Source organism: Colobus angolensis, unplaced genomic scaffold (genome assembly GCF_000951035.1).
Source record: "Colobus angolensis palliatus isolate OR3802 unplaced genomic scaffold, Cang.pa_1.0 Scaffold239, whole genome shotgun sequence".
Classification (NCBI taxonomy): domain Eukaryota; kingdom Metazoa; phylum Chordata; class Mammalia; order Primates; family Cercopithecidae; genus Colobus; species Colobus angolensis.
Window position 1 is genome coordinate 90,664 of NW_012115588.1, and position 9,630 is coordinate 100,293.

Below are 9,630 nucleotides of genomic sequence, written 5' to 3' on the forward strand. Positions count from 1 at the left end.
CAGGATGGTCTCGATCTCCTGACCTCGTGATCCGCCCGTCTCGGCCTCCCAAAGTGCTGGGATTACAGGCTTGAGCCACCGCGCCTGGCCTCTGTTTCCTTTTGAGCGTTCTGTTCCTGAAGGAAATAATTCTTTGAATGTTTGTGTTGTGGAATTGAACCGTGTGCCAGTCTGGCTTAGGGGTTGGTACTGTTGGGGTTTTCTTCTCCCCAAGCAGCAGTGGCTTATGCAGCCTTGAGGTTCAACCAGGTCTCTGGCTGTGTGGCGTGGGTCTTCTCTGTCCAGTGGGCTGCTTCGGGAGCATCTGTCTCTGTGTCTTTCAGAATCTTCCCTGGAGAAGGAGAGGGAGACTCCCAGTCCCATTGACCCCAACTGTGTGGAGGTGGATGTGAACTTCAATCCAGACCCCGCCGACCTGGTGCTCTCCAGTGTGCCAGGCGGGGAGCTCTTCAACCCTCGGAAGCACAAGTTTGCTGAGGAGGACCTGAAGCCCCAGCCCATGATCAAAAAGGCCAAGAAGGTCTTTGTCCCCGATGAGCAGAAGGTAACCTGTTACTCCTTATAAGTAAAGATGCAACATTGGTTCAAGGGCCTAGGGGCTATGGCTTCTCAAATTTGATTTTATCTGGAGAGCCTTCCCTCGTGACACCATTTGGAAAGACATAAGTTCAGTGTTTAAAGCCATGTCTCGCAGCAGTTTAGTAGAAAGAAAAGGAGTCATGTGGCATTTGGCCCCAGTGTGACTCCCTGTAGTTTCTCTCTCTTTCCCCAGGCCATTGGCAGTGTTGATGTTCCTGCCTCCCTGGCTGTAGCCCAGCCACTGGGCAAGAGCTCACTAGGCCACAGGAACTGGGGTTGAAAAAGTCCTTGCTTTGAAGGACAAAGGATTGCTTGTATGTTGCCATCCCCAGGGATGAGCAAGCTGGTGGTGCTGTTAGGAACTGGTGGAAAGAAGGAATTTTGCATTTTCCATCCTTTCCTATGAAAAACTTACAGCAAGGATTTTTCATCCAAATCCTTGGAGTCAGGCAGACCTGGGTTCAAACTCCGTGTTGCCACCTATGGCATAGCTGTGCCTCAAGTTCTTCATCTGTAAAATGGGAACAACTGAACCTGCCTCCTGGGGAGGTTTCTGAGACTTTAATAATGATGTGATGATCGTGGAAAATATTTAGATGGTACTCACTGCAGGCCAGGCACTGATTTTTGTTTTGTTTTGTTTGGTTTGGTTTGATTTTTTAGACAGAGTCTCACTCTGTCTGAGTGCAGTGGCATGATCTCAGCTCACTGCAACTTCTGCCTCCCGGGTTCAACTGATTCTTGTGCCTCACCCTCCTGAGTAGCTGAGGTTACAGACACACACCACCATGCCCAGCTAATTTTTGTATTTTTAGTAGAGATGGGGTTTCATCATATTGACCAGGCTGGTCTTGAACTCCCGACCTCAAGTGATCCACCTGCCTTGGCCTCCCAAAGTGCTGGGATTACAGGAGTGAGCCACCATGCCTGGCCTATTATTTCTCATTGTAAAGATAAGGGACCTGTGACATTGAGGGGTGAAAGTACTTGCAGTTTCACTGCTAGTAATCTTGGAGAGCCAAGATCTCAACTCGGGGAACTAGGCCCTTACCCACGACCAAAATGCCTAAGTGAGGCAAGGGTGTGGACACTGCAGTGCTTTGTGCTGGAGCAGCAGGAACCAGGCCTCCAGGAGATGGGTCTCCTTCTCTCTTTTTTTTTTTTTTTTTTTTGAGGCGGAGTCTCGCTCTGTCGCCCGGACTGGAGTGCAGTGGCCAGATCTCAGCTCACTGCAAGCTCCGCCTCCCGGGTTTACGCCATTCTCCTGCCTCAGCCTCCCGAGTAGCTGGGACTACAGGCGCCCGCCACCTCGCCCGGCTAGTTTTTGTGTTTTTAGTAGAGACGGGGTTTCACCGTGTTAGCCAGGATGGTCTCAATCTCCTGACCTTGTGATCCGCCTGTCTCGGCCTCCCAAAGTGCTGGGATTACTTGAGCCACCGCGCCCGGCCTGGGTCTCCTTCTCTTCACCATGTAACCTACCAGATCACTTTTGTTTCTCATCCTGCTCCCGAGGAAAGGGCAGTCCCCTCAATGTACCCTGGTTTGTGCTGCTCCCTCCCTGGTATTCCTGCTTTAGTTGCGGCCACACCAGATGAGTTAGGGGAATCCAGGTGGTGGGAGTGGAAAAATCGGGTTCTTTCGTGGGGAAAGACAAGAGACTCACAGAGGGCACTTCCGCACAGGATGAAAAGTACTGGACAAGACGCAAGAAGAACAACGTGGCGGCTAAACGGTCGCGGGATGCCCGGCGCCTGAAAGAGAATCAGATCACCATCCGGGCGGCCTTCCTGGAGAAGGAGAACACAGCCCTGCGGACGGAGGTGGCCGAGCTACGCAAGGAAGTGGGCAAGTGCAAGACCATCGTGTCCAAGTATGAGACCAAATACGGGCCCTTGTAACCCGTGCCCCCCGCCCGGGCAGGGCACTGCCTGCACCTCAGACCTCTGCCTGGGGGCTCCCTGAAACCCCTCACACGCGTGGAGACTTATGACTCGTCGTGGGCGCATGGCGGCGCACCTGCTGCAGGAGCGGCCACGTCTCAGCTTCATTATACCATGGCCCGCGCACGTGGCGACGTCCCTGGGGGGCCAGTCTCCTCACTGGTGGGGAACGCAAGAGAATGCATAGACGGGTGACTCGGCCTTAGTTTCTATTCTTGAATGTCCCAGTTGAATCGGAAGGGGACCTCTGGAGTACACACCTCTCTCCCAGGCGCTCAGGGTCCCTGGACTCTCCTTCAGTCTCCAGCCTAGGCTGCCGAGGGCTATCTCTGCAGAATGAGTTGTGATCGTTGTCACCCTATGTCTTCTCAGGTAGCAGGGTGCGTTTCCACTCAAGGTGTGTCTGTCACGCACCTCATCCCCCCAGACAGTCTGAGTAATATCTGTTCCCATCTTCCTTGGAGGCAGAAGGACACACCAACTCCTCCGTCAGTGTTGCATGGGTGGCAGGCTGCAGGAGTGGGGTCTCTGCACAGCCTGGGATGGGGCATGAGGCTGGGGCCTGCAGCAGAAGTGCACCCAGCCTTACTCAGCTCCTGCACTCCTTATCCCCTATGGCTCTGAGGCCATTGGCTCTCGGCATTTCATTCGCTGTGGAGGAGAGACTCCCAGGATGACTGCTCTCTGAGCCTGGAGTGCCAGGGCCAAGGGAGGCCTTTTCATTTCCTTTCCAGGCTACTCAGAGGCCACCTTCTGAAGCTCATTTGTCCCACTACACCAGACCTCTGGGCCTGCTGTTTCTTTCCACCCAGTGTCCAGTCTTGGACCATAGATTTAAAAGGAAAACCCCTCTTACCTAGGAGGCTTTAACTTCCTGGACCCCAGGATTCGCCTTCCCAGTGGTGTTTAGAAAACGCCTCCACAGCCCCCTTCCACCATGGGCACGAGAAATGTGGTGTGGTTCTTGAGAAGCTCCCTTTTTTTCTTGCTCTGCTCACCGGTGTGGCCTGGGCTAGAGTGCACTCTCCCTGGGGGCAGCGAGGGCCTCGCAATTCTTGCTTCAGGATCCCTCCCATGCGAGCTGCCTGGAGGGTGTCAGTAGGGCAAGACACCTAGTCTAGAGTCACCAAGGTCGCAGTGCCACTTTTACGGGATAGGAGGCTGTTAGGATGTTTACACAGGCCTAGGGTCCCCTCAGTCTTGGTCCCAGGAGACGGGGGCCACTCGTGAGGTTGGCCATGCTGTGGCTTCTCACAGCTGCGGCCTCCCCTGCCTCACGACGACTCCTTTCTCTTGTGTGGCTGGACTTGCCCTTTTGCTGTGCTCAGAAGATTCACCGAGGAAATTCATGGAAGCCTCTGCTCATTTGGTCACTGGGGCACCCCTGAGATGGGTGTGTTTATTTGCTCAGGGTGGGCAGCCTGTGGTGAAGAGGAGACAGAGGCAATGGGCATGCTTTGCCCTCCGTAACACTGGCTTTATTTACCGTGGTGGTTCAGAGTCCCGGGCCCCAACTTCTAAAGACTTTTCATAACAGGTGTTCAGACCAAGGCGTGGACCTCACCCCAGGGGAATGCCACGGCCCTTCGGGGACCTCCCACCCACCTCTCCGGGGGACTTGACAAGGGGCCCTGAGGCCAAGGGAGGTCACTCCTCTCGCCAGGCCCCTGACTTTTACTTTGTGGTTCTCTAAAAACCATGTACACACTTTCACTCTATTGTAACCACACAGGGCAGGCGCATCCAGCATGTCAGTGTCCTGCCCCGGGCAGCTCTCCCTCCCGGGCACGCTCCCTCTGGCCTGGTGGATCACCAAGAGGGCGGTTCTCATTTTGTTATTAGTGGAAGAGCCTCGAGCTTAAAAGCTCTTCATTTTCTTTGCCGGAAAGTATATGGTTTGTGTTTTTGCAGTTTTATTTTTTTAAGGATGGACACTAAATCTCTGGTGTCCATGTTCCGAGCCCAGTGGCTGGGATGGTGGCTCGATGTCTCTCCTCTTTATCCCGCCCTCTGCCTGTTTGGTGCCCTCCCTTCTTTCCCCCAGGCAGTGGGTATCGGGTTCTTTCCCAAAGTGCTTACTTGGAAAGAGTACGGCTGCTGGACTCTTTTCGAAATGCCCCTCTGAGTCAGGAGCCTGGTGGGGACAAGATGGAGGATGTCCACAGAGGCTGACCTGTGGGAGAAAAGAAGTGCTCAGGTAAGGTTGTCTCCTCTCCTGTCCTAAAAATCCGTGCTTGCAGGAGAGGGTTGGTGCCTGCTCAGTTTCTCTCGAGGGAATGGGAGTCTCTTGGCTCCCTCCTGGGCCTTCTTCTTCTTGGAGGCTGACTGCTGGAGACTGAGGCTCCTGTGCTTGGATCTTTGACATCTGTAAATCACTGGAGGCTAGAGAAGCTGACTTTACCTTGGCTTTCCGTGGGTTCCGATGGGCTTGGAAATACCATCTAATTCCTAAGCATCCTGTCTAAAGCTTTGTGGCACCCTTAGCGCAACCTCAGAACAGACAAATCATGAATGAGCTGGAACTTTGCAGGAATATTCATATTATAAATGTCTCGTGATGGAGGAACATGCGCATTTAGAGAGAGGGAGGGTTTTCAAGGTTTATGGCAACTTTGTGGAGGACCCGGGTAACTCTTACCCTTGGTCAGAGGAAGAGGTTTGCCTGTCTGGCTTCTGAGGTTGGAGGGGGCACTTAGCAGTGAACCTTAAGTCTGGGTACATGTAACCCTGCTGAGAGGGGCTGTGCAAGCCACTCCTGCGGTCCTCTGGCCTGAGGCAGGGCGGCAGGCACGCAAGCCAGTGGGGGAAAACCCCTCTGAAGCTGGGCAGCCCTCTACCTGGGCCCCGGGAGCCGTGCTCCTTGGAATGCAAAGGGCCGAGGAGCATCTGGTTTTCATGGCAAAGCTCTACCCCAGAGCTCCTTTAACATCTGCTAATTAAGTGCAATAAATTTTTCTAGAAAATGGCAAAGATGACTTCCAGGTGGATATTGCTCTCTTACGGTGTTGGGGATGCCAGAACACCACTTGGTTTTATTTTTCTAAGTGCATGTGATGTGTTAGAGTGTGTGGGGCTCTGTGTCCTTCCCTGGGAGCTGGCATTCCAGCGGGCCCCTCTCTTCTTTACCTTTGTTGGGGGAAGGAGGCAAGAGAAAAATCCCTTCTTCCCAGCCAGAGAGGGCAGAAGCAGACCGTAGCCCATTGGCCTTATGTGCGTGTGTGCGTGCGAGTGTGTCACTGCTGGTGGGCCGGAGTGATGTGGTGGGAGGGAAGCCGGGAATGTATCCTTTTCAGACAAAATTAAATATTTTGAAATGAGAATGTTGGGACTGTCTTTTCTGTCCTTCCCCGCACCCCTAATCTCGAGTTTCCTCCCTTGAGTGTTGGCCTAGGAGCTGTAGAGTCAAGCTGGAAAACTATCTCATAAGAATCCACCCCAGACACCCCTTTCATCATAGTCCAGACACTCTTAGCATCTGACCCCAACCACTCTGCCTCAGTTTCCTCATCTATCACATGGAAGTGATTCTTGCCCTGCTTATATTGAGGAGGGACAGATACCAGACCAGAAGCAGTTGGAACAGATAAAAGTGCTAAACAACTAGAAGACAGACAGGGAGCTGCTTATGAGAAGTGTTCTCAAATAGAGAATGCATGATGGCAGCTCTGTAAAGAAAGGAAAGGGCCGGGTGCAGTGGCTCATGCCTGTAATCCCAGCACTTTGGGAGGCCAAGGCGGGCAAACCACAAGGTCAGGAGTTCAAGACCAGCCTGGCCAATATGGTGAAACCTCATCTCTACTAAAAATACAAAAACATTAGCCAGGCGTGGTGGCAGATACCTGTAATCCCAGTTACTTAGGAGGCTGAGGCAGGAGAATCGCTTGAACCCGGGATGCAGAGGTTGCAGTGAGCTGAGACCATGCCACTGCACTCCAGCCTGGGCAACAGAGCGAGACTCCATCTCAAAAAAAAAAAGGGCAGGCACGATGGTTCATGCCGGTAATCCAAGCACTTTGGGAGGCCAAGGAAGGCAGATCACTTGAGGTCAGGAGTTTGAGTCCAGCCCGGCCAACATGGTGAATCCCTGTCTCTACTAAAAATACAAAAATTACCTGGGCATGGTGGTGCAGGCCTGTAATCCCAGCCACTTGGGAGGCAGAAGCTGGAGAATTGCTTGAACCTGGGAGGTGGAGGATGCAATGAGCCGAGATTGCGCCTCCACCTCAGCCTCCCAAGTAGCTGGGACTACAGGTGCATGCCACTATGCCTGGCTAATTTATTTTATTTTCAGTAGAGACAGGGTTTCACCATGTTGGCCAGGCTGGTCTCGAACTCCTGAGTTCCGGCAATCCGCCCACCTTGGCCTCCCAAAGTGCTGGGATTACAGGCATGAGCTACCATGCCCAGCCTGCAAATATTTCTTAAATGTCTATTTTGTATCACCTCTTCCTCCTGCCCTCACACTCTGCTAGGGAAGACAAACAGATGGAAAAACGTGGAGGATGGCGGGCCAAGGTAAAGGGTGTGGCTGACAAGACTGGGGAGCTGGGAGAGAGACTAACCGTACTGGAGAGGTTAGGGAAGGCCTCTCTGGGTGGCATTTAAGAGGAGACCAGGAGAGTGAATGGCTGTGACTTGTCCCCAAGGTTCACATACAAGTTGGGGTAGAGCCAAGAGGCCTGCGGGTAGCTTCTGATCCTGATCACACGCCTCACTACCCGCTGCAGAAACAGCCCAGCCAGATGGCCAAAGAGGGCACAGAGAAAGCTTGGAGAGGATCCAGGAGGAAGATGGAACCCTTGACACCTCGGCCTCTTGTCCCTGAGGTTGAGAATAGGGCTCCAAGAAGCCAGGTGAAAAAGCAAAACCTTTGGCTCCAAGGGTCAAATTTTTAGGCAAAGGCTTTACCCAAGCGCTCGCGCACCCCAAATCCATCCCCGTGGTCCATCTGAGCCTAGCCCTGGGCACAGTTGATTGGTCTAGGGGTGAGCATGTGACCCAGTGAGGCCTAAGGATGTCCTTTCTTAGGATTGGTCAACCTGAGCTCTGTTTCTCTCCAGGGATGACCTGTTCTAACCCCATGCGTTTTCTTTTTTTCTTTCTTCTTCTTCTTTTTTTTTTTTTTGAGACAGTGTCTTGCTCTGTTACCCAGGCAGGAGTGCAGTGGCATGATCTTGGCTCACTGCCACGTCCACTTTTCCGGTTCAAGCAATTCTCCTCCCTCAGCCTCCCAAGTAGCTAGGATTACAGGTGTGTGCCACCATGCCTGGCTATGTTTTGTATTTTCAGTAGAGATGGAGTTTCACCAGGTTGGCCAGGGTGGTCTTGAATTCCTGACCTCAAGTGATCCACCTGCCTCGGCCTCCCAAAGTGCTGGGATTACAGGTGTGAGCCACCGCACCTGGCCTCCTCTGTATTTTCTACTCTGCATGCAAGTGTGCTCACTCAAAGCGGAGATCTGTGCAGCCATGGCAGGCACAGGGGCATGGGCTTGAAACATGTCAAAGCTGTGAAATCTCTGTATGCATGGCAGAGCACTGGCTTTAGACTCCAACGGTCCTAGGATCAAATCCTGCCTCCATCACCAATTTGGGGTATGATCGTGAGCAAGTCACTTCCCTTCTCTGGGCTTCCAGTTTCTCACTTGCAGAATGGAACACTAGTGGCCAGGCAGTGGCTCACACCTGCAATCCCAGCACTTTGGGAGGCCGAGGCAGGTGGATCACGAGGTCAGGAGTTCGAGACCAGCCTCACCAACATGGAGAAACTCCGTCTCTACTAAGAATACAAAATTAGCCAGGCATGGTGACACATGCTTGTAATCCCAGCTACTCAGGAGGCAGAGGCAGGAGAATTACCTGAACTCAGGAGGCAGAGGTTGAGGTGAGCCAAGATCATGCCATTGCACTCCAGCCTAGGCAACAAGAGCAAAATTCCGTCTCAAAAAAAAAAGAGAATGGAACACCAGCTTCATAAGACAGTTGTCCCACGAAGATACCTGGAGCAGGGCGAACACTCACCACTCGGCAGCTGCCATCATGGCGATAGGAAGGTACGGACCTACACAGAGACCATCACCTCCAGTCCCAGCAGCTGCTGCCTATCGGGGGATGTCTACCAGCTGGTGTGGGGTGTAGCCAGGGTTAGACCAGCTGTGTGGCCTTGGACAGCTTATCCATTTCCCTGAGCTGTTTCTCTCTCTGTCCAATGAGGATGCGCTACACAGGTCACATGTGCGTGCGTGACAGCACATCTCGACCCTTCTCCTTCCCCCCACCCCAGCTCCCTCGAGGACAAATTCCAAAGCTGGACATATGCCCCTTCCTTGACTGCACCCTATTCCCAGACAGCCCTTCACACACTGCCCCGTGGCTATGCCAGGCTGGCCCAGCTGGCAGCTCCTGACGTCAGCAGCTAATCCGGGCAAGCTGCCAGCCAGAGACGGGTGAGCAGCAAAGAAAAATCAGAAACAGACTTTAAGATGGGTGCCCCAGCCCCCCAGCCAGCCCTCCGGGAGCTCTCAGCAGCCTCTCACTTCAGCAAATCCTCCCAACCATGCATCCTGATGCCCGGTCCCCTCAGGATTAAGTAAGGGCTGAGCAGGAGGCTTTTATTTTAAGCTGTGGCTCTGTCATCAGGGCACACAGCAAGCCACTGCCTAGCTGTCCCGCAGATTTCTCCACACACAGCAGTGGGCGTCCACTCAGGTCTGGATTCCAGGCTGACTCCAGGAAGTTCAGACTGCAGGGAGGTAGAGGGGATGGCACAAAGGTCAAGGATCAGAGGTAGAGGGGACAGGACAAGGGCCTCAGTCTGTTGCCTCCAGCTGGCCCTCCCTCTTAAGGCACAAGGCCAGGTGCACCATTCCTCACTGTTCTTAACGTCTTCCCAGCGTACAGCACGCAGGAAGGTGCTATGGTTTGAATGTCTCCCCAGAATGTATGTGTTGGAAACTTAATCCCCAATGCAATAGTGTTGGGAGGTGGGGCTTAATGGAAGTTGTTTAGGTCATAAGGCCTCTACCCTCACGAATGGATATAAAAGAGCTTGAGGTGCCCAGGTGCAGTGGCTCATGCCTGTAATCCCAGCACTTTGGGAGGCTAAGGCGGGG

At 53.2% G+C, this 9,630-nt stretch overlaps 1 protein-coding gene across 1 annotated transcript in view; it reads left to right on the forward strand.

The window, feature by feature from the left end:
• TEF (thyrotrophic embryonic factor) overlaps nt 1-5,839 on the forward strand; it is a 36,283-nt gene extending 30,444 nt beyond the window's left edge. Inside the window, exons 3-4 of the mRNA XM_011945073.1 lie at nt 324-544; nt 2,262-5,839. Of these exons, the coding sequence (XP_011800463.1) occupies nt 324-544; nt 2,262-2,477 (437 nt within the window). The 3' untranslated portion in view covers nt 2,478-5,839. The remainder of the gene's footprint in view (nt 1-323; nt 545-2,261) is intronic.
• Nucleotides 5,840-9,630: the final 3,791 nt, after the last annotated feature.